The sequence below is a fragment of the Talpa occidentalis genome, unplaced genomic scaffold (genome assembly GCF_014898055.3).
Source record: "Talpa occidentalis isolate TD23 unplaced genomic scaffold, MPIMG_talOcc4v2.1 talOcc4.8, whole genome shotgun sequence".
Lineage (NCBI taxonomy): Eukaryota > Metazoa > Chordata > Mammalia > Eulipotyphla > Talpidae > Talpa > Talpa occidentalis.
The window spans coordinates 52,717,099-52,744,501 of NW_023605194.1; the positions used below are offsets into that span (position 1 = coordinate 52,717,099).

Genomic DNA, 27,403 nt, shown 5'->3' on the forward strand with positions numbered 1-27,403 from the left:
TTATTCCAGTACACATCATATCTCTTAAATCCTCTGGAGCTTTAAGTTGGGGAACATTGATATCTTAAAATCCCATTTAGTCATTCTTTAAGGTTCATATTTCTTCTCAAATACTCTAAAATTTCTTCTCAAATACTCTACATTTTCCTTCATATAGGATTTGCAGACTCCCAAACTATTTTTTTCTCAGGTAGGTACCTTGTTCTTGTGAACAGGTTTTCTATTTTACGCTCGGATTGAGGGATGATTTTTTTGTGTGTTTTTACTATGTTGCTTGGCTTCTGGTGGCCTTGCTGAGCAATTTTTGGTTAATTCTCTTGTGCATTCTTGGTGGATAACACTGAAATGATGGATTTATGTTCCCTCCTTTATAACATTTCTCAGTCTCTTTCTGTGGAATCAGGTCATGCTCACCTTTAACATGTTTAGTTGTTTTTAACCTAGTAAACAGAAGAGAGTAGTAATTTAAACAGTGTTGGCTCTATTGTTAGTTCATGAGCATCTATAGGCTCTGGGTCAGTCTCCTTCCTTAGTTGATTATGTTTCCATGTATCTTACTACTGGTACATGTTTCTTCATACAGCAGATTTCCTTCCCTACCTCTGTCCCAACCCTAACGTAGTCAAAGGAAAACTGACTTTATGCCTTTTTCCACTTGCATGCTGACCTTGGAAGCTCACTCCAGATAAGAAACTGCTCTATTCTTTGTGTTTACTGCATTGGCTAAGACATTCTGTACAGTGTTGAATAATATTGATGGTAGCAAGAGTCCTCTTGTCCCCAGCTTTGATGGGAATGCTTCTAGTGCTTTATTCCTAAATAGGTTGTCTGATGAAAGTTTTGGTAGACATTTACAGATCATATGTTGGCTTAGTTTCGTAATCACACAAGACCGGAATTTTGTCATGTTTTTATCTTTTGGGTTCATCATATTTAAAAAATTTCAATATAACAAAATAATAGGCCACCTATGCATTTGCAACCTCTTTCTTCCCCTCTGCATGTTCTCTCTCATTTCTCAGAAAGTGTTAGTGCTTCCAGGTCTTGCCTGGTTCAGTCCCCTGAGAACGTCTCACAACTGCCCTTGAAGAGCAGATTGCTGCCAGGCTTTTTTTTTTCTGATTACTATTATTGTAGAAACTTATAAAAAAGCATTCATTAGACAAAGACTATCATCACTACCATCATTCACAACCCCATCTATTGCTCTGCTTTATGAGCTTCTAGTAATTTCTAATGCATGTAAGGGTTGGTGTGAATCTTTGAAGCAAGCAAAATTGGGATCATATTGTCGCTGCCAGTTTGTGTTTTGCTGTTGAAACCACATCATGGCAGTTTTCATGTGTCCTTAATTATAGCAGCATAATTATTCCATTGTTTGGATAAACTAACATTTATCAGTTCCTTATTCTCTGTTTCTGTTCTAACAAATTACCACAAAGTTAGTGACTTGAAATAATACAAATGTTTTACCTTACAGTCCTGTCAGTTAGTAGTCGTCCAACACAGATCTCTCTGGGCTAAAATCAGGGTGTGACAGCTGGAGAGGAGAATCCATTTCCTTGCCTTGTTTACCTTCTAAAGGCTAACTGTATTCCTTGGCTGGTGGCCCCCTCCGCCTTCAGAGCCAGCAAGGGTAGGTTGAGTCCTTCTCTTAGAACATCACTCTGATCTTCTCTGCCTCCATTTTTCATTTTAAAGGATCCAAATATAGTAGGATAATCTTTAAATTCAGTGCTAGCAACCTTATTCTGTTCCCTTAATTTGTCTTTACAATGTAAACTATACACAGGCTCTGGGATTTAGGGTTTGGATATCTTTGTGGGGGACATTTATTCTGCCCATGATGATCTTCAGTCTCATTGTTGGTGAATTATTTGCATTCATATGGATGACAACTCAGTGAATTCATATGCTGATCTTTGTGTATCTCTGATTAAATTGTTGACCACCTTTCTCCAAATGGAATATTTTATATTTATAATTTTAATGTTTGTCTAGTCTTAGTTTGGTATGAGAACAGGGGGCAAGTTTAATGCAAAAGAGAAAATTTCAAAACTGTGTGGAGATCAGTTTATCCTTTTGTTGCATTCCTGTTTGATTTAAAATTCTGTCTCTTACAAGTTTTTTTGGCACATGTGTAATGCATGCTTATTGGTATATATTTGTTAGATAAATGAGTATGTATACTTACTATGCACACATACTTCTCAAACTTCTTTGACTTTGTTTCCTTTCTAGTGTGAAGTATCAAGAGGTATTGTCTGAATTACTAACCATGGTTAATTTTGCAGCATTTTGGATGGTGGCAGCTGTTTTGTGTTCAAATTCAATACTGCTTCACACCATTGAAAACATTTAGGATGTGTTTGATGGTTTTAGCTGGTCTCTCACTAATTTTAAAGGCTACAAATATGTCCTGTGTTCTCCTTTTTTTCCCCTCCTCTATTTTTGTAATACTAAAACACTTTATTACAAAATCTTCACAAATTTATATCCAGTTGCCGGAAACTGTGAGTGAAACCTAGAGTTAACTTTGAAATACACAGAATAAAAATGTCACATTAAAATACAGTTACATAGTCCCTTATCCATGGGGCTGGAAGAGCTTTTAAATAAGGTGTTTTGACATTGAGGATGGGGGTTTATTGGTTTCTTAGGACTGTCATAACTGTATGCAGGCTTAAAACAACACAGATTTATTCTGGAGGCTAAATGTCTGAAAACAGAGTTGGCAGGAGTCTGCTCTTTCAGAAACCTCTTGGTGTAGGGTAGAGGGGATGGACCCTTCCTTACCTTACAGGCCGTCCTTGACTTGCACTGCAGCACAGCAGGCTCCTGTGTCATCTCTTTTTATTAGGACGCCAGTCATAAGGAAGGAAGCCCTACCCTGGTGACCTCATCGTAACTTGATTACTTCTATGAAGACCCTTTTTCCAAATGTCACATTGACAGGTGCTTGGGACTAGGACTCTCTCTTTGCAGAGGATACAAGTCAACCCACAATGGGGTGGGGTATGGAAAGGTAATACTGAGCCAGGTGCCACGTTGACCCTGACAACTGCAGTGGGTTGGGGCAGCAGTCTATCACAGCACATCAGCAAAATACGTGAACTGGTCACACTAAATGTGCTAATAAAGCAGCAGACAGCCTCATGTCTATTGAAATCAGGCTTTGCCAACAAATGGATGCAGGTGGGACTGTTTGGCTTCCTGCCAAAAAGTTGCAGTTTTAGGATTTTGGAATTGTGATCGAGGGTCTGTGCTTGATTTCTACCTTGATTCTTAACAACAGGCATGGGAGATTTCTTGGAAGTTCTATCAGGGAAGAATTACTACTCACACACTATCTAACGTTTTCTATTTATTTTTTTAAAAAGATTTATTTACTTATGCATACAAGAGCTGGGGTGTAGGCCAGAGGTGTAGGGGGAAGCCGAGAGATGAGATTATTCACCAGAGACTGAATGGAGAGCAGAGCAGGCGGATTGACTGAAACACATTGCTGAGGGGAGCAGCAGGTGAGACGGGAGAGGTCTGCTGCGCCATGTGGCTAGCTCCCTGGTGGGGGATGGAACTCGTGCTACAGTGACTGCGGATAGCTTCATAGTGCTGAGTCTTAACCCCTTGCACCACCAGGGTGGCCCTTAATGTTATCTATTTATTAGTATCCCTCTCGGGGAAGTTATCCTCTCTGACTGAATGCACAGACTCAACCCTGGGTATGAAGGAGGTGTGTAGCTTGAGCATTCTATCCTCTTGTCCAAAAGAAGAGAAACTTTATGCTGAAAGTTAACTTTTTATTCCTCCTCCCTCACAGAAAAGTAGAAAATCTCCATATACCATCAGCTCCCAAATCACCAAGCCAGCTTTCCAGTTTAACCAGAGCATTGTGCCTTTCTCCTCTGCTGAGGGGTTGACTTCCACACGAAGTGCTTGAAAGCCAAACTCCAGATACCACTGAATGAGCAATCATTTGGATTCAAAGTAAAGAGGCTACTGCTTTCTCACCTGCAGCTGCACAGGAAAGAGACACAGCTGTGTAGCTCTGAATGTAGGAAGCAGTTTGCTCACACCCCCATCTTCACTGCATACCAGAACCCAAGGTTGGGGATCTGCTGGAGGGAGCATCCAGCTAGTGCAGCAACAGACACTGTTCAGGCATGTTCATGTAACATCTCTCACAAGTAGAAATACTGAAAACTCTGGGGAACGGTTGGGCAACTCAATAGGGGTATTTGCAACATCAAATCAGGAACTTTTAATCATGGACAACAATATATAAGTGAACGGATCCAGTGTGCCAATAATGTGAACAAGTTTTTATCAAACCTATAAGCAGGGAGTCTAGGAGGAATGGATGATAATGTTAGCCGTGCTTTTTGTTATAGACTACTTTTTTTTTATTTGGGGAGTTTTCTACATTTCTGTAATCTAGTCTTTTCCCTTTTTCTCTACTCCCCCCCCCCCCGACCCCCCGATCCCCCAAAACAATCCTTGATCCAGGGACTTTGACTTTTAGGAGAGAATCTTACTTCCTTATATTTAATCAGAGAGCTATCCTCTTTTGCTGACAATTAACTGAGTTTGGGCTATATGTCATAGGAGTCGCCATTAAAGAAAGGTAAGGTCCCCACCACCTCCCATGGAAGGACGATGATGTGGGAAGAGGACTGAAGGCAGAATGGGATATTTGGGGTTATGGTTTCCAGTTCCTATGAACAGGCCATCTTCCTTGGCCTTCACTCTCTTTTAACAACAGGATTCTCTAGAATGTTTGTTTCTTAATTGTATGACTGTTTTTTCTCAACTGCTGTGTTATAGGGTTCTTTAGCTCACATTTTATAGAGGGGAAATGCAGGCTTAGGGGAGGAGGGAGCTTGCCTAAGCCAATATAATTGCAAAGCCAGACTCAGGCTGATTACTAATGCAGTGTCATTTCTTACCCTGGTTTGCAAATTGGACTGCTCTGTGGGACTGTCAGGAGGAAGGACTGAGTGTGTGCTTCCTTTTTTTTAAAATAAATATTAGGTGATGATAATACAGTCAACCACAAGTGAATATTCATTTCGATAGTATTCAAGTGCTTAGTATGTACAAGGCAGTTTTCTCAGTCCTGTGGATGTGAGACCAATGAGTATCTTAACCTCAGAGGTACTTAACATTTCTTGGGCTCAGTTCTACTAATTAAAAAAAAAAAATTACCTTTGTTTACACAGGTATATAACAAAATAACCTTCATGGTTTCTATTATTACATTTAACAGCTGGAGCTGGTGGGTGACTTCTTTATGACATGCACAGACCTAAGGAATTCCCACCTTTTTTTCTACCATCTTTTGTGATGTTAACCTTGCTGCTGCGGTAGGCCTGATCTTTGCCTCTGATTCCAACCTGTGAGAAGGAGGTATGGGTATGGAAAACAAGTGCTTGCGTTTTGAAGATCCAAAATTGTTTACCACTTCCTTGACCTGAGAGTAGTCACCTGACCACACCTGGTCGCCACAGGGGCTGGGAAAGGTATCCCATAGGGGTAGCCATGTGTCCAACCAGAATGTCAGAGGGTCCTGTCATCCACAAAAGGAAGAGGGACACCACTTACCATCTGCTGCAGCTGGCTACATTGTCAAACAGTGGAGACAGGGTGGAATCATGAAAGGTTTAGAGTTATCAAGTATGGGACTGTTTTGGTATTGACAGTACCTGTGAAAGCTGACATGGGGCTCTGAAAGGCTATAAAAGATCCATAATTGCTAGCCTATGAGTTCTTGCAAGGATGGTGATGTACCTTAATAATGTTTCTGCTACAAGAACCTGACAGAGTGCTTTGACTCTCAGCTAATCAGCAGTGTGGGTAGAGCAGGTTCAGAGATTAAGAGAAGGCTTTCTCCACATTTTAGCAACTGCCCATTTGTTATCCAGTAAAGGGGTGCTTGCCATGTGCAAGGCATGCTGGTAGATTTTGAAATTTCAACAGTTGCCAGCTTCTATGCCATCAGAAGCCCACGTTCTGATGAGGAGAGACAGAGATAAAACAAAAGTAAAAATAATTAAGGTCCAATTGACAGTGGAGACTGTGAGGGAAAGAAAGCAATGGTGAGTGACTGAGGGCTAACTTTAGTTTTGGTGATGGGAACAACCACTTTGGAGAGATGTGAAATGTAGGTAGCCATCCTGCCATGTAGCAGAGGGTCTAGCTAGAGTCCAAGTTGCATAGCAGGAATCAGCAGCCTGGTGTGCAGAAACAGCCAGCATGCCTTGAACATGAGCGGGAGACACAGGCAGAGGCTCTTTTGTGGGTAGGTGAATGGGTAGGTCATGGGAAGGAATTGCTGTTTCTAAATATGATCACAAGCCTTTGGAGAGTTTGGAGCAGGGCAATGAGTGGTCAATTTTCTGTCTCTAAAAATGCTGGATGCAGAAGGAAGCATAGGTGTTTGAGAGTAAGAATGAAACAATCTGTACAGCCAGTTAGGTGGCTGTTGTAAGCCCATTGAGAGATGACTGGAACAAAGGCAATGTGAATAGAGAGACACATTCTATCTCAGTTAGGTATGAGGTTTTCTGATAGCTTGAATGGTCAAGAGACATTGAGGAGAGGGGCTCCCCTGGTGGCGCAAGGGTTAAGATGCAACCTATGAAGCTGTCTGCAGCCACTGCAGCACGAGTTCGATTCCTGGCCAGCCAGGGAGCAACCCATGGTGCAGCAGACCTCTCCTGACTCACCTGCTGCTCCCCTCAACAGTGTATTTCACTCAGTCTGCCTGTTCTGTTCCCCACTCTGTCTCTGGTGAATCCTCTCACCCCCTACGCCTCTGGCCTGTACCCCAGCTCTTGTATGCATAAAAAAATAAATCTTTTTTAAAAAAGAATTAAAAAAGAGACATTGAGGAGAAAAAAAATGAAGGTTTGTTCAAGAGATGTGCTTGGGTTTGGCGTTTATGTATTTGATGGCTTAATGAGCTCCAGTTGGAGTTGGTAAATAGATAGTTGGGTAAGAGTATGCGGACTTAGGGAGATTTTTTTTGACCTAGTGGTATCATGTTCCTCTTTGTCAGTATCAGATTGCACTTAAATTCAAGACTTTGGTTTATTGCTTATACCACTAGACCAAGGTCATTATGATGTTATAAGGTGTATATGCTTTTCTATGGCTCCTCAAGACTTTTTCAAGATACATGAAGTGGCGTTTTTTAGATACAGGATATGTTGAGGGTCCCCAAGACCACCTGCAGGTGTAATGATTTAGTAGCAGAACTTATAAAACTCAGTGTCTAGTTGTCCTCATGCTTAAAATTGTGGGGCCTCCCTGGTTGGCGCAAGGGGTTAAGATGCAACCTATGAAGCTGTCCGCAGCCACTGCAGCACGAGTTCAATCCCTGGCTAGGAAGGTGACCCACATAGCACAGCAGACCTCTCTTGCCTTGCCTGCTGCTCCCCTCAGCAGTATATTTCAGTGGATCCACCTTTTCTGCTCCCCACTCTGTCTCTGGTGAATCCTCTCACCACCCCTAAGCCTCTGGCCTGTACCCCAGCTCTTGTATGCATAGATAAATAAATCTTAAAAAAAAAAAACAACACAGGGGAAAGGTGCATAGAGTGAAGGTTAAGAGGAAACCAGACAGCCATACAGGATGTCCTTCTCTCACTCAACAAGTCATGGCAACAAATGTGAAATGTAGTCTGCCAGGAAAACTCAGGAGAGACCCAGCACCCAGGGTTTTCATTGGAGGTGGGTCATAGAGGCACCCTCTTTGGCAAAAACCAAACTTCCAGACTCCCAAAGGAATGCAGGTCTTCATCATAAACCACCTTGTTTATAAAGTTTAGACACAGTGAGCCACTTTTACCAGGGTGGTAGGAACCCTCCCAAAGTTAGTTTCCAGTTACCAAACAAGGCCTAACCTTAAAAGCAGCCTTTCAAGGGATAGCAGTTAGGCCTTCGATGTCAACTCTTTTTTTTATACATAGAAAGTGTGACTTTCCTCATCCTGCAATTTCTTTTAAGGTTTAGATCCACATCCATACTGGTATGCTTGCGACAGCCCTACCCCGTGGCCTCTTTGACAGTTCTTGCCTCATTCCCCCTCTCCCTAATACATCTCTATGCAGTTTTCTGAAGTTAAAGGGGAGAAAAGCATATGAATTAAAGTTAAATTACCAGAACTTGCATATAGGGATGATACAGGTGTGTGAGGATCAGGAAATAAGTATTCTACTTGCAGCAGAGGTGGTAGCAGTAGCAAAAAGTGCCTCCTTTGTATAATAGTTCTTAAAAGATTACCTGTCAGTCACCAACATCTAGTTACTTTGGGAAAGGAAATTGCAGGGTATCTCTTCCCAAAGATGAGCTGCTTTGGGATGCTCAGGCACTGGGTGACAGCACAAATCATACTGGCTCTCACAGCAAGTGAGTGAGCTTTGTTTTCTGGAGCTTGATGCGCCCACCAGTGGAAGGCATTGCTCCTGGAATGGTGGTGTAGACCACACAAGAACTAGGAGCTTTGGGGAGAGTCTGAGGCTTAGGTGTGAATTGTAGCCCTAACACCTAGTAACTTGGGGCTTCAGCAAGTTTTCACTCCTCTGAGCCCCTCTGTCACCAAGTGTGATGTGGGGCTGAAATGTGTGGAGCCCATGTGTGAATTAAATGAGAGAACCTATGAAAGAGACCGCCACTGTGTCCAAAGTGCAATCAATACTTACTGCTCTTATTAGGCAGAAATTCTATTAACAGGAATGGAGTCCATCATTAAACACAGTTTGTTAGTATGTGTTCATTTATGCTTCTCAGTTTTTGGAAGGTGTTAGTTACTGTGCCAGACAATTTCTTTTGTTACTGTAGTAGATAAAATACTTAGCTTTTTCTTCTGTGCAACTTAATCTCATTGTAAGTCCCCTTATTCTTCAGACTAGTTTATATCAGACTGGCCATGATCATTTCGAGGCCAATTGCTAATTGTATGGATTAATGATGTTGCTTCCATTCATTGCTAGCAGGATTCTATACCCCTTCAGGCCAGGAACAGTGTCTGATACTCATTGCCTTATTCGCACAGTGCTTGCCATGTAGGAGGTGCTCAGTCATAGAAATTGAGTTAAATTTAAAAATTTAAATTTAACTGCTGCTTATATTCGTCACCTTTGGAGAGGAGCAGAGGTTGTGTACCTCCTGTGAATAGTGTTGAGGCACATCCCTACCCGTGTTCTGAATATTGGGGACATATTTAGAAAATACAAGGTTCCAGGTGCTGGGGAGCTTTGAGTTAGGCACATGGTGAATGGTGTGTAGCTAGTATTCAATCTGGAATAATACAATTAATTTTAATTCCAGGGTGAAATTAACTGCCAGTAAGTTCATTCTTCACTCGGCTTTTTGTTTTGTCGATTTAAATTTTCTTCATGAATTTTCTGTCTCTGGGAATGTACTGGATTGTGTGGAGTGGGGTGGAGCAGGAGGAGAGGTGAATTACTGTCTTTTTTAGTCTATGATTGGCCTGCCTTCCTGGGCTGCTGTGGTCACTTGACATTAGCACCTCCTATTGATGCTTTGAGAATGCTCCTGCCTGTCTTCTCTGCACAGATGGCAACTGAGTAACACTCATTTTCTAAGCATGTAGAGCTGTAGATATTTGAAGTCCCTGTTTCCTGAGTCATTGGAGTGTCACTTTAGGAGGAAACCTGGGTGTTGGGGGAAGGGCAAGATAGGTGTAAGTGAGGAGGATATGGCAGTAGTGATGCTCTTATGAAAGATAGAGGCTTCAATTTTAGGAACACGTCTTCCAAGAGCAAAGGATAGCTTCCCCTGGTGTCTTCCGTGCCCGTGTATAACTTGGAGGTAATAATTTCATGAATTTTTGAATGTCATAGATTTCAGTTAATACGTGATGTGAAATTTTTCTCCCTTTGTCAGTGTATCTACCTTTCCATCACTCATCTATCTACTATGTAGTTTTTGACACTTGCTATTACATATGCATATGGCTTCAGACTCTGTTAGGGATAAACTTTTTTGTCTGATCTCTCTTTATACAATATATTTTGTATAGACCTGAGGACATTAGCCATCACAAAACTGCAGGACTGGTTTCTGTGTTTATAATGAAGGAAATGAGTTGTTGCTCCGCTGTGAGACTACGTTCTATAGTGCTGTCAACAAGAGAGAAAATGAGTTTTAGCAGCATGAATATAGCGTGCAAAGATTAAAAAGAAAAAAGCTGCTGACTGCATTTACTTCTAGGTACTTTACACCTGACCTAAAGTACTGGTCAAATTCTAGAGTTGCTCCTCTATCAGGCTGACCAGTCATAGGAAGACCTTGAGAGATTTTAGGAAATCTGTGCCTTTAACAGAGGGGAAGAAGCTTTGAAAAAAGGGAAGTATCCTGGTTGAGTGTGGTTGGTTGAAAATCACAGGGCGTGTTTTACTGCTCCTTTAAGACATGGAGTCTGTTTCCTAATCTTGGATGATCTAGCTCAGCTGAATGCAGCCATGTGAGTGAACTTAGTAAAACTAGCCAAGGAACCACCCATCAACCCATAGAATGATGACAAACAATATATTATTGTTTATATGATTGTTACCTAGCAATAGAGAATTGATAACATGAGCTTCTTCTGTGAAAATACTTGGGCAGTGATCCTATTATGCTTTCTCATCCTCTGGAAGAAAAAAATCATCAGGGTTAGGAAAAAGAGCTTTCCCATTTTAGTATAACTTAGATCAGTATTTTGCTTCTCACTTGCAAGCTAAAAGGTGACTAGATGCTCACTTATATAATGCAAGGTCTTTTGCATTGGGCTTCTGTCATTTATATAAAAGTTTGTGAGGTTTATCCACCTTGGAGCCTCTGAATACTAACAGAGAAAATAAATTTATCCATCATGGATGTATGACCATTTTTATATTTTACTCAAGCTAAAATAATGAGTGCACTATATAACACATGTAAGTTGTAAACATTACAAAATGAACTGCTGTATTCCCACCACTCACTCAAGAATGATACAAATACCATTGTATCTAGAAGGAATATCATTCTTATTTTCTTCCTCTACCTCACAAATGTTTCCCTACACAGTATATCAATTATTTTATTTTCAGTTTAATAAAAATGCAGAAAATAATTTTCTGCAGCTTCTTTCCCCCCACCCCCTCAATGGTACTTTTGTCATGCTGTGTTTAGCTATACTTTTGACTTCTTTTTAGTTTTCTGTGTGAATATATTTTCTTTTTCTGAATGGATACTTGGGGTGTTTCCAGCATTTCACTTAGTAAGAACCAGAATGTGATGAATAGGGCCTCCCTGGTGGCACAGACAGTTGAGCACAGCACTGTAAAGCTGTCCACAGCTTCTGCAGTGAGGGTTTGATCCCGACTGGCTGGCTGGCGAGAATCTCACTTGGCACAGCAGACCTCTCCTGTCGCGCCCGCTGCTCCCCTCAGCAGTATATTTCATCAGTCTGCCTGTCCTGCTCCCTGCTCTGTCTCCAGTGAATCCTCTCACCCTCCCGCACATGTGGCCTGTACCCCAGTTCTTGTATAAATAAATAAAAATCTTAAAAAAAATTTATTAAAAAAAAAAAAAGAATGTGCTGAATATTTTGAAATACCTTTTAATATACTTGGATATTTTCTCTAGGGGCATATACCAAGCACTAGAATCTGTACATATTAGAGAATAGAAACATTTACTTTTTCAAACTACTGTACCAGTTCATACTTTGATCTGTATTATATGAGGATCTCCACTGGGTTGCACATCTTCAGCACTTCACATATTCAGGCTTCTTAATTTTTGCCAATCTAGGCATAGAAAATGGTGATCTCAATGTATATTTATGAGGTTGATGATTAATATTTCTTAATTACCATTCAAAAATTTTTCTAAACTTCCCACTTCATTTTTCTGTTGGAAGTTGTATTTATGGCAATTATTTATACATTCTGCTACTATTTTATTCTGGATGCTAGTATTTTGGATAGTATTAATAAGTTTCGTGTATTATAAGTTTTCTTCAGTTAGAAGGCTACCTCTTCACCCATTTTGTGGAATCCTTTTCTCTGACTGCTTTCAATATTTTCTTTTCCTCTATTTTTTTCAGCAGCTTAAAGGTGATTCTTAAGAGGTATGTGTTTTCTGTCATTTTGCATATATCCTGATTGATTTATGCAATTGATGTATGACATATTATCATACTTATTTCTGACCTTGGGATCTATGATTTGTCTTGTTAATTTTGGAAAATTGGTTGCCTTTATTTTTTCAAATATTTCTTCTCTCGTTCTCTTTCTCTTCTTCTGGGACGTCAGTTACATTGTATTGTCCCATGGATGATCTGTCTGCACTCCTTTTTTCTCAGTTTGGATAATTTCTGTTGACTTACCTCTTTATTTAATGAATCTTCCCTAAGCCAAAGCCAAGTCTACAACGATCCCATTGAAACGATTTTTCATCTCTAACATAATTTTTTCCTAGCATTTACATTTATTTCATCTAATTTCCATATTTATTGAAATCCCCTATTGGTTTATGCATGTTATTCATCTGTTCCATTAAATCCTTTACTATTTTAATCATATCTTTAAAGTGTATGAAATTTCTAAGTCTAGCTAATCTGAGTCTATTCTGTTGAATTCTTTATTTCTCAAATTTTTTTTCTGTGCTTTTCATGATTTTGTAATGTTTGCTACAGACATTCTATGTAGAAGACAGATAAACAGTATTTATACCAATTTAGGCAATTAGCCTAGAATTGAGTAGATTCAATCAGTATTAAACCTGGTTTTAGATTTTGCTGTTGGCATAATTTCTTTATTGCAAACTTTAGTTTTTGGGTTTTTGTTTGTTTGTTTGTTTTGTTTTGTTTTGGTATTATGAATGATGCTTCTGAGAACGCTTGCATCCAAGTTTTTGTGTGAAAATATTCCCCCTCCTACTCCCATACGAGCTTAAAGTGTGGAATTCAGTCATGTGCTCAACTCTAGGTATATCTTTGAGAAATTGCCGTATTGCTTTTAGAAGAAGTTAGAGCAGTCTGTATTCTTAACAGCAGTGTGTGAGGTAATCTCTAGAAAATCTTTATCTGTGGTAGGAGTGCATATTATCCCTTTACATTAGTGTTTTTACATTCTTTGAGTAGATTCCTAGGGGTGGAATTGCTGGATCATATGGTAGATCTACTCTTAATATTTTATGAAACCTTCATACTGTTTTCCATAGAGACTAGATGTGGGGAGCAGGAATGGCCACTGAGCAGGTTTTCTGATCCCATGTAGACTGGGTAAAGGAGGAGTTTTGGAGCCATCAGGGGTTTTGCAGGTTTTTATTGGGATTCACCAGGCATGTGGCAGGCAGGGGTGCTGGGGGGCCGGGAGGCTGGCAGGCCTCTGCTGCTGGCGTCCCTGTGCTGCTGCTGGCGTCCCTGTGATGCCGCCCTTAAAAGCCCAGTCTTAGCCCAGGTGAATCCCATCTACCTATGCCCACACCCTATTCCAGTGCCTGCCATCAGGCATGCATTCAGGACCGCAAGGATCCATCATCTATCCTGATGGCGGGAGGGCAGAAAAGCCTGACATTTTTCCTTACCCTACGCTAGATCAGCCCATAGTCCACATTTCCACCAACAGTGTATGATGGTCCTCTTTTTCTCCACATCCTTAGCAACACCTTTTTTGCTTCTCACCTTTTTGACCTGATTCATTTCACAGATGTGAGATGGTATCTCATTGTGGTGTTGATTTGCATTTCCCTGATAAGTGATGATGAACATTTTCATGTGTGCTTGTTGGCCATTTGTATGTCTTCTTGGAGAAATGTCTATTTAGCTTTTCTATTTTTTGATTGGGTTATCTTTTCTTTTTGTTGAGTTGTATGGGGTGTTTATAGTTCTTGGATTTTTGTCCCATGCAGATACATGGTATACAAATACTACAAATACTTTGTCCCATTTACTAGGGTGTCTTTTTATTTAAGCGATAGTTTCTTTTGCTGTGGAAAAGCTTTTTAGTTTGATGTAGTCTGATTTGGTTTTTCCTTTTGTTTCCTTTGATGTTAGAATCCATTCTCCAAAGACATCCCTGAAGCCAATGTCTTGTAGTATTTTATCTATATTTTCTAATGTCTTTTATGGTTTCAGCTTTTCCCAAGTCTTTAATCCATTTTGAGTTAATTTTGTGTGTGGTGTGAGATAGTGGTCTACTTTCATTCTTTTGCATATGGCCATTCAGTTTTCATAACACCATTTGTTGAAGAGACTTTTCCTTTCTGCATTATATATACTTTTACTCCTTTGTAAATTACCTGTCCAAAAGTGTGCCTTTATTTCTGGGCTCTCAATTCTTTTCCATTGACCTGTATGTCTATTTTTATTCGAATACCACACTGTCTTGATTGCTGTAGCTTTGCCCCATAGTTTGAAGTGAGGGAGTGTGATATATCCTCATTTTTTGTCAGGATTGCTTTGACTCTTTGGGGTCTTGTATGGTTCTATATAAATTTCAGTGAAGTTTGTCATACTTCTTTGAAAATGTCATTGAAATTTAGATGGGGATTACATTGAATATGGATCTTGCTTTGGGTAAATGGCTGTTTTAACAATGTTAATTCTTCCAGTCCATGAGCAGAGGATGTCTATTTCTTTGTGTCCTCTTCTATTTCTTTTGATTACATCTTAGAGCTTTCATTATACTTCCTTTGTTAAGTTTGCTCTTAGGTATTTAATTCTTTTTGATGTGATAGCGAATGAGATTATTTTCTTGATTTCTTTGCTAGTTCATTGTGTACAGGAATGCAACTTTTTAATAGTTTTTTTTAAACACAGTCTTCAGAATTTTTATGTTTATTATTGTGTCTTTTGCAAATAATATTTTATAGCATTCTTTTGCCTAGTTGCTCTAGCTAGGACTTGAATAGTAGTGGTGACAGTGGATATTCTTATCATGTTATCTGATCTTAGAGGAAAAGCTGTTTTTCACCACTGAGCATGATGTTAGCTGTGGGTTTGTCATACTTTTTTTTTGCTTTATTTTGTCTTTATTTTGTTGTGGTATGTCCCTTTACCTATTGTCTTGAGCGGTTTTATAATAAATGTGTGTTAATCTTGTCCAATGCTTTCTCTACATCTATTGATATGATCATGATTATTTACTTTTGTTCATGTGGTGAACTACATTGATTTGCTGATGCTGAGCCATCCTGTATCCTTGGAATATATCATACCCTGAACCTATTTATCTTTTGAGTTCTTACTCATTTAAGGTACTGTGTGATAAGCTCTTTATGTGAATTATTTGAATTTACCTTCAATAACAATGTAAAGGGGAGGTATCATTAGTTTCACTTTATGGTGGTAAAAACAGGAGCCTAGAGAGGTCACATGACTCCCCTGGAGTCACAAAGCTGCAGGTAGGGATAGCCAACTTACTATCCAACTAGTTTGACTACAGAATTAGCATCTTTGAACATCTCCCAAGCCTGTGTGAGACCAGTTTAGTTTCTCTTCGTCACTGACCCACATGGACATAAATGAATAAGTGTAAACATTTAGTGACTTCCTTAGAAATTTCTCATTACTCTCTATCCAAGCAAGTGATGGGCAGATTCATCTTCCAAATTGGGTGTGGGCCAGTTTGGGTGTTGTCAGATTTACATGGTAAGGTGTATATGCTGACCTGTGCTCTGGTCATTTTAGGACATGCGTAGAGGGATATGTGTTGGTCCACTGTAAAATGGTACTGAGGGGTCCTTTCACTAAAGCTGTCTTGTAGGACACTGGAGGTTAATAATACTGGTTATCATTACAGTCATTTTCAGCTTCAAGATTTTTTGAGTTCTTGTCCTGAAAATCACTCTTGTTGCTGTTTTCTCTTCCTCAACAGTCTTATAATGGCCTGAACATAGTATTTGGGAGAGATTAGCACAGTTCAACAGACTAGTAAAGATTCTGCTCTGATCCCTGTGCTCTTAGTGACTTGCTGGCAATACTGAAATGGAATAAATGAGAACTGTAACATATTGACTATTAATGCTTTAACTATAATATATAAGCTAATGAGCAATATGTGGAAGAAGTTCAAATAACCCATTTCTTCCACAGTCTAAATGGAGAGCTGTAATTCTTAGGCATGTGGTTGAAATCATCTCCCTAGTTCTAAAAGAAATGAAGACACAAGTTAGCTGCATATATCACCTGCCACCCACTCCTGCAGTTCTGGTACTTTGGTCTTAACGCAGGATCACTGCAGAACAGTGGTTTGCTTGGTAAACCTATTGGTATGAGTGGTACTCAAACTAATGCTTAAAGAAGTATCCGCCATCGGTCATGAATTCTGAGAACTCTCAGCATCTCCCAGAATGACCCATGTGCATAGAGATCACCCTGCTAAATGACAGTTGAGAAATAACAGGGATCTGTTCAGTTGCCTGATTTTGTGTTGGGTGTCTCCTTTTATTTTAACTGTATGATTTCAGATACTGTTTTGAACTGAGAGGTTAAGATTAAAATTTGAACTAAGTGATAGACAACAGAGTAACATTTAAGTAACTAGATTATACATTTAAATTTTTTCCTAAATTTAGATAATACACAGGACATGTCTGGATTCTTTAGCATTAGAACTTAAAGGTTTTTTGGTTTTATGATTTTTTTTTAATTGAAACAAGTCATCAATAAGCACATTTGCTTAAGAAATTTTTTATTTTGGTAGTATTTTGAGCTTTCTTCTGGTTCTGTTCTTTATGTAAGGCTGTTATCAAATGTGTTTTTCCCTTTGAAAAACTGTCCTTTTTCTTCCTCTTGTCAGATCATGAATTGCGTCATCCTGCATGATTTAGGTTTTGGCACTTTGATTTTCTCATTATCGGTGAGTGCAGTTGAGTTTTTGAATTATCTTTTTTTTTTAATACTAGCTCTTGATGTCTGTCACTGATAAAGAATAGAATCACTAAACAATCACATTGGAATCTCCTATCAAATTTGTGCCCAGGTCATGATTGCAGTAGGTCAGAACAAACTGTTTCCTTTATTCGCATTCAATTGTGCTCACTTAAAGTATGGTTGCCTAAATATGGGTTGACTCAGAAGAAAATTTTCTTAGAATTTTCTTAATAGCATTTATTTGTCTTAGAGGATTTGGTACATTCTTCCTCCTCTCCATGGCTCCCCACTCCTACCCCTCTCCCAATTTTATTTCCAATTTTTAAAAAAATTGACCTTTTGGTAGGATGGTGAAAGAATGATGGAGATGCTTTGTACTCTGACCTGCCATTAACAGGCATCAAGTGATTACAGCTGGGTAAGAGGCAAAGTATCAGACCATTGTTAGGTGCATAAAGTTATACCATATTCACTATTCTACACATAACCATCAGAACCATACTGAACATGAAAATGACCACAAATACTTTGATTTTCCTCAGTGGTCAACTAAGCAACTATACAAAACATTAAGAAAAGACTTCTTCTTTCTTTCAGCAGTTTAATTTAAAGGTAAACCTTTATTGTTGGAAATACAGCTTTATTTTTTAATTTGTGTGCATTTAAGTATGCTGATATTTTCTTTTTTTTCTATTTTTAAAGATTTATTTATTTATTTGTTTGTTTGTTTGTTTATTTATTTATACAAGCACTGGGTACAGTCAGAAGTGAGGGAGGGTGAGAGAATTCACCAGAGTCAAAGCAGGGAACAGAACAGGCAGACTGACGAAATATACTGCTGAGGGGAGCAGCGGGTGCAGCAGGAGAGTTCTGTCGTGCCATGTGGGACCCTCGCCATCCGCCAGGGATCAAACCGGTGCTGCAGAGGCTGCAGGCAGCTTCTGCAGCTTCTGTACAGTGCTCAACCACTGTGCCACCTGGAGGAGAGGCCCAGTATGCTGATATTTTCAGTGCGGCTCATAATGATAACTGAGCTTACCCATGTTGTTGGTGCATGGTGCCTGACCTTTTTCCTTTTTTAAAAATTTTTCTCAGGTTAGGTTGGATACACTATCTTGCCTTTTGTCCTCTTTTGTGTGTTCATTTTAGTTACTAAAATGATTTGTGAACCAATTAGAAAAAGGTGACTGGGATTTTATGTTTTGGGGGCCTGGAATCTTGTCCTAATGGTTTTTCTTTGACTTTTCGGATGTCTTGGAGGCAGAGTAGCTACCTCAGTTTAGAATGAAGTGGCTAGAATTTAGCAGAGGAGGCCCTTTGGTAAAGATCTGTGTTAGCCGCCCTTAACCCCTTGTTAGTTAGAGGCTTTAACCAGCTTCCACAGCACAGCTCCTCACATTATTCAGGAGTCCAGAGAGTGGCTTTTTTAATTAATGGTCTTTGCCTAGAAATAAATGACTATTCTAAAGTGGTGAAACATTGTTTGTTAAAGCCTTGGCCTCTCATAGCCAGTGATGAGGACACTTTGGAAGGCACTTTTAGAGCAGGACAAGCTCTCTTCAGCATCTCCCTCCTATCCCCTTTGAAAATTTTGTTTCTTTCCCGGAGAAGAATTGCAAAGGAGACCAGGTGCTCCTGTGAAATACAGACCCTGTGTAATACAGACCCTGTAAAAGCAATTATTAGAATTGTTTTTCTTAATTGTGGTCTATAATTCACGTGCCATGAAATTAACCCTTTAAAAGTGTACCATTTAGTGACTTTAAAGTATATTCACAGGTTGTGTAGAATATTAGACTACCTAATTTCAGAACATTTTTCATCACTCCAGAAAGCGGCCCTATTAACATTAGTAGTCATTTCCCATTCTCTCCCCATCCCCAGACCCTGCCAACCACTAATCTGCTTTCTCTCTCAGTTCTGTTTCATATTACACCAAAATCTGTTGTCCTTGTAACTTAATGGTTAGATGAAGTGGCGATGGGGAGGGTTGCTAGCACGGAAGCTATATGAATAAACTCTTAGGACCTAACCTCTTATTTCAACTTCTCATTTCTAGTCCCCATTGCAAAGGAGAGGTGGTCTGCTGAACCTGAGTCTAGTTCTCTTAATGTTTTTACTGGTGATCAAAAATATTGAGAGTCTGATAATGTGCAAGAGCCTGAGTTTGACCTGATCAGAACATTTACAACAAACACCTTTTTGAATCCTAAGTGCAGAATAGGCATTAAGATTTATGGTTCCACTCTACCTTTTTGTTCCATAACTTTGAGGATAATCAGAATTCAAATCATATAGGACATTGTCAAAAACCAGAAAAACAGGTAGTTGGAACAGATTGCAGGCTTGGGTATATGTGTCAAATATGCCTTAAATGAATTCTTTGGATTCCTGCCCATTACACTAGTTTGAGATCTTGAGATATGATGTGAATTTTGAAGATGAACAGGAATTAATATAAGGCGGGGGTGGGGGGGAGTACCAATCATCAGCAGTTATATTTGACCATAGCGCAGAGTAAATAAAGACATTGAGGAGTACTGTTGAAATGTGAAGTATGTATGAGAGCCACTGGGGATCCAGGAACTGCTTACAGGGTGCTCTCAGCTGGTAATAAAAATTTATTGAGTGATGTATTCTTTGATGCTCAACTCTCCTGGTGTATACCAAATGATTTCTTAAAGTGCCTGCGACCTGGACCTTGGTCCATAGTGTCTCCTGTTTTTGTAGCTCTGTATTTCTGAGTAGTCTATGGGTCTCTCTTTTGTAGAATTGCTGGCCAGGCATTGCAGGGATTGGCATGCTTCTAAACCACTGATGGGGGCAGGGAGGATGGAATTCCCAGAACCACGGTTATTAGCGTGAGGGTTGGGGAAGCTAGTAAATATGTGCAGAAATCTAAACCTCCAGAGTTGGGAGTGGTCGTTAAACCTTCTACAAAAAAGATGGTAACTGTTTAATGTAGGCGTGCCTTTGTCTCTTCTCCTGACTTGCTTGTTTTGCAAAAATATTCCACTGGCTTGGAATTGATGTGGCTCTGAGGCCTTTCAACTTGTACAGGAGTGATTTTTGATTAATGCATCAAAATGTTGCAGTTTAAATAAAACGTGCTTTGAATAGAATCCATTTGAAACAAGTACCCTCTTTTTTGAAAAAGATTGAATCTCTTCAACAGTGGTTAGGTTTACGCCTTTTCTTTTAAATGTATACGGGGAGGAAAATCTACAGAAGAGTATTTACATCTCCATCTAATTATGCCTGATCTCCTTTTCTTATTTTAAAAATGTTGAAATGCCTGTCCTTGCCCTCAATTCCAAAAGACATAAATTGAGAAATAAAACTCCACCTGTCCACCTTTTTTTGCCCCGATTCCCACGATTTTGCAGTAGTCACTTCTTAGCCATATGGTTTCTTTCTTTCCAGTAACTGAATCTGTGTAAATGAATCCACGTGTATCCGTAGTGTGTTTTAAATGGCACATCCAGACCCTTTCAGTAACACCCTAAAAAGGTGATTTTAAATGAGTTGAAATGAACTTCTCTGCTCTAGGAAAAAAACTGTTGGCCAGATATTTTTTTTAAAAGATTTATTTATTTATGCATACAAGAACTGGGGTATAGGCCAGAGGTGTGAGAGGTGAGAGGATCCAGCAGAGACAGAGTGGGGAGCAGAACAGGCAGACTGACTGAAATACACTGCTGAGGGGAGCAGCGGGCATATGAGGAGAGATCTGCTGTGCCATGTGGGTTAGCTCCCCGGCTGGGGATCGACCTCATGCACAGCAGTGGCTGGTGATAGCTTTATGGCACTGAGACTTTAACCCCTGTGCCACCAGGGAGGCCCCCTGTTGCCCAGATATTTAAATAATAAACTTTTTTGAGATGTGTTGACCTATAGAGTTTAGTTGCGATGAATTGAATACACATACTCTGGAATTGGACCTGTCCTCCATATGCAAAGGAGCATTGTATTCTAGTGAATGCAGCAACTTGGGGTTGCTTCTAAAATTGCAAAATAATTGTTAATTAATTTCTTTGAAATAACATTTTTCTAAGAAGGCCTTTTGGTAGTAATGGTCACATTTGCTTTTATCGTTTCTCCTGAGTTACTCTGTTTTGTGCTTCTTGGGGTGTTGCTTCATAGTTTAAAATAGAGTTCTGATTAAAATGGGCACCCCTCCTGGAATTAAGAGTTAATTTCAATTAGTAAACTCCTGTTTCCTTAACATGTTTTCTGTTTTTTAAACAGCAAGCCAGGGCTGAACAGGAAGAAGAATTCATCAGTAATACCTTATTCAAGAAAATCCAGGCCTTGCAGAAAGAGAAAGAAACTCTTGCTGTAAATTATGAGAAGGAGGAAGAGTTCCTTACTAATGAGCTCTCCAGAAAACTGATGCAGGTAAATTATCTTTTCCACCCTCTCATCTATCCTGCCTGTTTTCCTCTCTAGGAATAAAATGACGTTGATAGAACACTTTGCTTGAAACTTTTGCTGATGAGGTTGTAACTAAAGTTTTTTGGAGATTAAGAATACTAGGTAAAGAAGGCAGCTTATGATACTGAAGACTGGTTCTGTAGCTCATCTGTTTAGATAAGGTAAGATGTTTACACCCTGAGCATTTCGAGAAATTGCTAATGATCCTGCGGCTTTAGCATAAGAGTAAATGCTGTGTGCAGTATTTTGGAAATAATAAGGATTAATACCAGATTTTTCCCCCTTATATGCTGAATCTGTAATGAATACATAAATGTTTTTGGCAGTCAGAAGTGCATCTTTTGCACTAAAATATGAGAATTTAAAGTGAAATGTCAACTTTGGGAAAAAATAAAAATACTCTTGTTACAGTTAAAATTACACACAATCAACTGTGTTCAAATGGATGAGCACATTATGACACTGAACAAGTATTAGACCGTCTGTCAAACTTAACATTAACAACTAGCAGTATGTAGAACACCTATTGCACAAAAGGTACAGGAGGTTTTATTTTTCTAGTTCAAAGCATGCAAATAAAGTAAAAAAGTGAAATTTGTATAGAGAAATAGTTTGTGGGTTATTATGAACTTAAGTAATAAGTAAGTTACTGTTTTCTATATTTAGCACAGCTTGTCCAAAATAGGAAACATATAAAAAAATTATCCCAAAAGAACATTTCTACCATTTTGTCCTTAGATGGCAAGGTAGAAAACACCCACTTGCATTTTCTGTTCTCTGACATTGCTAGCAGTTTCATTCATTAATTTGGGAGAAGTGTGTATATGCTAGTGAGATTGTAATAAAGTATTTGAGGTTTTTAAGAAAACTTCCTACATTCCTTTCTTACCCTCCAACATAGGTAATCAATCTGCAAAAGAAGACACTTCTATGCTAAAATCGTACAATGGTCCAGATAACTTTTACCTCCTCTTTTATTCTAATTCTTCAGCCTACTTACCAAATAAAGATGCTATTAGAGATTTGCACAAAATTATATATTCAGTTGACCCTTGAACAACATGTGATGGGGAGTTGATTCCTCATGCAGTTGAAAATTTGAGTATAATTTTTGATTATTCAAAAACATTACTAATAGCTTACAGTTGACTAGAATCCTTATCACTAACATGCTAGTTGACTAACACAAATTTTGTATGTTGTATATATTCTTACCATACAAAAATAAAGTAAGCTAATTGAAAAGAAAATGTTAGGAAATCACAATTAAGAGGAAATGCATTTACAGTACCATATTGTGTTTATCAATACTGTAAGTTGACTTGTCTATTTATAAGAAAATACAGGGATGAGTAGACCTGCTCACTTCAGACCCAGGCAATTCAGGGGTCCCCTGTACTTTGTAGCTATTAAAATGTGAGTAGAGGCACACAAGCATTATTGTCTAACAGATGTATGGCAAAATTTCTGCACTGAAATGATTTAAGTGCATTCTAATTTAGAGAAAAAATGAGGGAGAAGGTTAGTTTGATATTTGATCCTGTCTCCCCTGGTAGCCTTAAGTGGCTCGCTCTCTGCCTGTTGTTGATAGAATTACAGGGATACAGTTATGGCTTGGTTGGTTGTTTAGGTTTAGTATGTAATCAGCTACCCTAGTTTCAACCCTGCAAGAAACAATTTTTTTTTTGTTTGTTTTCCACTGTTGTGGCTTAGTATTTGGAGTCTTTGGCCAAAGTTTCTTTATAAAGCAGTCAGAAACTAGTCAATAATGCTCCTTTTTCTGTGAAGATTCATCTTCACTATTGCTGGTTTTATAGTGTGTAACATACTTAAACCAAGTTTTTATTGAAGTAACAGTATTTCTATATACGTTTTGGTGTGCATCACTGTAAATCACTGTCTTAATATGCTACATAGGGTTCAGTGTGGTGACCAGCCTTTCGATCTCTTTATTATCATACCCTGTCTATTTCCCAAGGACATTGATGTTCCTTAAAATAGATATTAAATAAGAGTGCAAACACAAAAGGAAGTTAGTTAATAGTAATACTTTGGCATAAGAAGACTCAAACTGAACATTTAAGATCTTAGCAATCTATAAATAAAGCCATAACCTGGAACAATAGAATTCTAAAAAATAATTGTTGTATAAAAATATAATTGTTATATTTGGTAAGGAGAAAGATTTTTCACTTATTAAAAGTTGTGGGAGTGGTGGACCTTTTAAGGAAAAAAATCTAAAAACTAATACATAAAGTAAACAACACTATAGGCTGACTTTGCCTAAAAGTAATATGTAATGTGTGGTACTAGTTTTATGTAACCAAATCTTGTTTGCCCTCAGTCTAAACAGAGATTATAGTATGAAAGTATGAAAATGTTGTTTGGGAAACCTCAGATGGGTCTAGCGCACCAGTGATTTAATTTGTAGATCTGGACAAATGGGTAGAGAGCATATCCCTGATAATCTTATGAATTTCAGCTTTTGCGCATTTTTTTTTTAATTGTGGTAAAATACACATCACATAAAATTTACCACTTTAACCATTTTTGAGGACATAATTCAATAGCTTTAAGTATTTTCACATGGTTGTGCATTCTTCACTACTTGTTAAGACTGAAACTGTACCCATATTCCCCCCTCCTCAACTCCTTTCTTAGGCTTTTAAAAGGAGATAAAGGGCAGGTAATTGGAGGTTGAGGTCTCAGGCAAATCACAACATGCCATTTTGGAATAAATTAACCTTCTTCTAGGATATGGCCACCCTCTCCCCTTTTCCCTCCCATTCACCCCCATGAGGCTTTCCACTATATACACTAAGTCCTCACTTATCTATAGGTTCTTGGAAACTGTGAGTTTAAGTGAAACAATGTGTAATGAATGAATAACATTTTGTTCAAATCGCCTGGGATTTTGTTTTTCTCCACTTTATAATGAAAGATGTTAAATGAAACGTTACTTGTGGAAGATGAGGACCTGCTGTTACTTCTTTAAGGGCTTACATTTTCCTGCCACCCAGTGTGGAAGAACTGATCTCCATCTGGAAGATTTTGAGAGTAATTGGTACCGATAGACTTTTCCAACTGTGTGATTAGTTTAATATGGCCCTCTAGGGTGTTTGCTTCTGGATAGGACCTTGTTATGAAAAGCCTGTTAAGAGAAACTGTACTGCAGGTGTCACTGATAGACAAATGAGTGAATTGACTTGTTTACCATGAAAACGATTATTAGCCTTTTTCACCAAAAAGGCAACTGAGAGAGCCTATTTTCAGAATTATTTTGGTTCTGTAACCATATTTTGGCTATGGTCTGATAATGACTACACTGCTGCTTTTATGTGCATTTCAAAGGAATTCTTTGGTCCTGAGATGATTGCTGTGGAGGAGAAGCCTCCCTTCCCATCTGCAATGGTATCTAATAACCTTTAAAATCAGAAAAGTTTATTTAGGGGTAGATGGAAGGGAATTCTTTAGTCTTTTTAGAAGATCAAGTTTGGGAGGGAGATGGCTTAAATACCCTCACATATGTTAATCCTCTCAAACAAAAATATAAAACAAATATAAATATGTTCTTTATTAAGGCTGCTGTACCAGTGACCCTTTTGGCTTTAAATTTTTCAGGGCTAGTAATGCTGGTCAGAACAATTTCTATAACCTGTTAATTTTCAAAATAGATGGCAGATACAGTATTTCAGTGTTGCTTTTCATTTCAAGTGATCTGAATTTCAGCTTTGTCTATTTGTTTCTTTTCATGGAACTAAGAGCTTATGCATAATGTTCACAATACAATGCAAAGAACTCCTGGGATGTTTTCATGTATTTTAAATGCTGCAAACACCAGAGTCCAAAGTATAAGCCAGAATTGTCCTGTTAGTAGCATGCCAAAAAAATCTCAGTCCAACATAATTTGCATTATGATTAGGAACTGTAATAAACTTGATGAAGTTTCTGTCAAAATGGTTGTATGTCTCTTGCCATGGCAAGATTTTTAATGTATCAGTAGGGGCTCCCAAAATATAGGGGATTATTAGAAGCTTCTGTGGTGGCAAGAAGGGCACAGGGCAGGTTCTTTATGACCCAAGCAGACGGGTGAAGGAGGAGTCCTGGAGCCCCCAGTGGTTTTTTGCAGGCTTTTATTGGGATTTACCAGATACATGGCAGGCAGGGGTACCAGGGGGCCAGGAGACTGGCAGACCTCCTAGCCCCCAGCAAGTCTTCACTCTCTCTGGGCTCTCTGGCCTCGTTCTTTGCTGCTCTTCTGTTCCCATGTTTCTGCTGGCGTCCATGTGACACTGCCCTTATAAGCCCAGGTGTACCCACTTACATATGCCCACGCCCTACTCTGGTGCCCGCCATCAAGCACGCATTCGGACCGCAGGGATCCATCATCAATCCTAATGGCGGGAGGACAGAAAAGCCTGATACTTTTTTTTACCTTACCCTGCACTTCCCATGCAGATGTCTTTGACCAAATGTGAGAAAGCGCAGGTAGAGAGAAACTAAAGATAAAGGAAGACTAAATAAAGTCAGGGTGAGAGGTTTTTGGTTTTTTTTTCCCCACCAGAGTAGGTTAGGCTTTGTTACTTGAAAGGTGAGTCTTAGTTATTAAAGGATACTTGGCTGTATTGTAGATTCAGCTGTCCCCGGGAACATTTTTCAAATGATTTTAATACTTTATTTTAAATATTGCAATCTTTTCCATTTCTTGAGTAAGTTCTTTTTCATTTTTAGAAGTTTATAGTTAGCTTCATCAGTAATTACCTTAAAATACAGAATGACATCCTGTTCCTATCTTTTTTCCTCTTTATGCATAAGCTAGATAAAGATAAGGATTTTCATTTTAATTTACATTAATGTCTCAGAATGAATTCTTTCATTGGGCTGAATACACTTTATTCTTCAGAAGAAACAACTGCTAGCTTTTACAAAATAGATTTCCCATGCAGTAGGTTTAATGTTCTGATGAGATGTTGGGTTCAGTGAACAGGGTCCTTGTGTTACCTCTGGGAAGTGTCAGCAGAGTTCCCCTTTCAGCAGCACTTGGTGACTTTCCCAAAGAGACAAAGACGCTTGGTTATATCCAAAAACATTAGGTTTATTTAAGGAAAGGGAGAAGATGGTTGCATAGACACAATTAGTCTTGGGATTAGAGCAGCATTTTGTCAGGACAGGACTTGTTTTATTGATAATATAGTATTCCTTTAGGGGGGTGGAGTTCATTCCTTTGTGCGATTGTTCTCTATTGTTAAATCAATTACTTACAGGGTGTGAATCTCTAATGCCCCTCAATCACCATATCCCCACCTGTAGTCCATACCTAGGGATATTTTCCATGGCAGTCTCACCCTAAGAACTTTTCATTTCTGTAGCTGGATTAACAACTATGTTAATCATTTCTACCCCCATACCTCCAGTTTCTGCCTTTGTGAAGTCCCCATCCCAAATTTTCTATACTAAGCCTCCATCAGATTGACTCCATAGCCTAAAGGCCTTCTTTACCTTATTTGTGGAGCATCTTATTTTAACTTTTCTTTTAATCAGACGTCTTTAAAGGTGTTAATACAGCAACATCTTGCTGTTGGAAATTTAGGAAACTCAAATGTAGACTGGGATGTTGAGTAGATGGGAAGCCTGATGTTGTTCTGGGGCCACCTGCTCAGAAGTGGGAACTCATCCTCAAGGTTGAGAATGCTGACAAGGAAATAACATTAAAAAATATTGTTTGGAAGGACCTAGCATTTTTCTCCTGGGAAAGTTGTATTAATTCCCTCTTTACAAAATTTAAATAGACTAGATAATTCAGGTGCGCCTTAATGAGGATAAGTAAAAGCTAGACAGGATGCTTTAAAATTTTCATTAAAACCATCAAAGAACTAATGAGATAGTGAAGAACTGTTGAGCTGGGACCTGGAGATTAGAATTGAGAGAAGACACCTGCACCCAAGGCTGCTTTTGTCCTGAGAGCATTTGCTATTCATTAAGAAACAGCTGAGAAATTGAGCTGTGCTTTTGGTAGCTGTGTGGAGCTGGTGTTACAGAAGTCAAAGCTTGACAGGCCTAAGGTGGGGCAGTGATAAGTCACCCATTCTTTAAGCT

At 38.9% G+C, this 27,403-nt stretch overlaps 1 protein-coding gene across 1 annotated transcript in view; it reads left to right on the plus strand.

The window, feature by feature from the left end:
• CCDC6 (coiled-coil domain containing 6) overlaps positions 1-27,403 on the plus strand; it is a 98,751-nt gene that overhangs the window by 27,860 nt on the left and 43,488 nt on the right. The window contains 1 exon segment of the mRNA XM_037497270.2: positions 21,122-21,271. Coding sequence (XP_037353167.1) covers positions 21,122-21,271 — 150 coding nt within the window.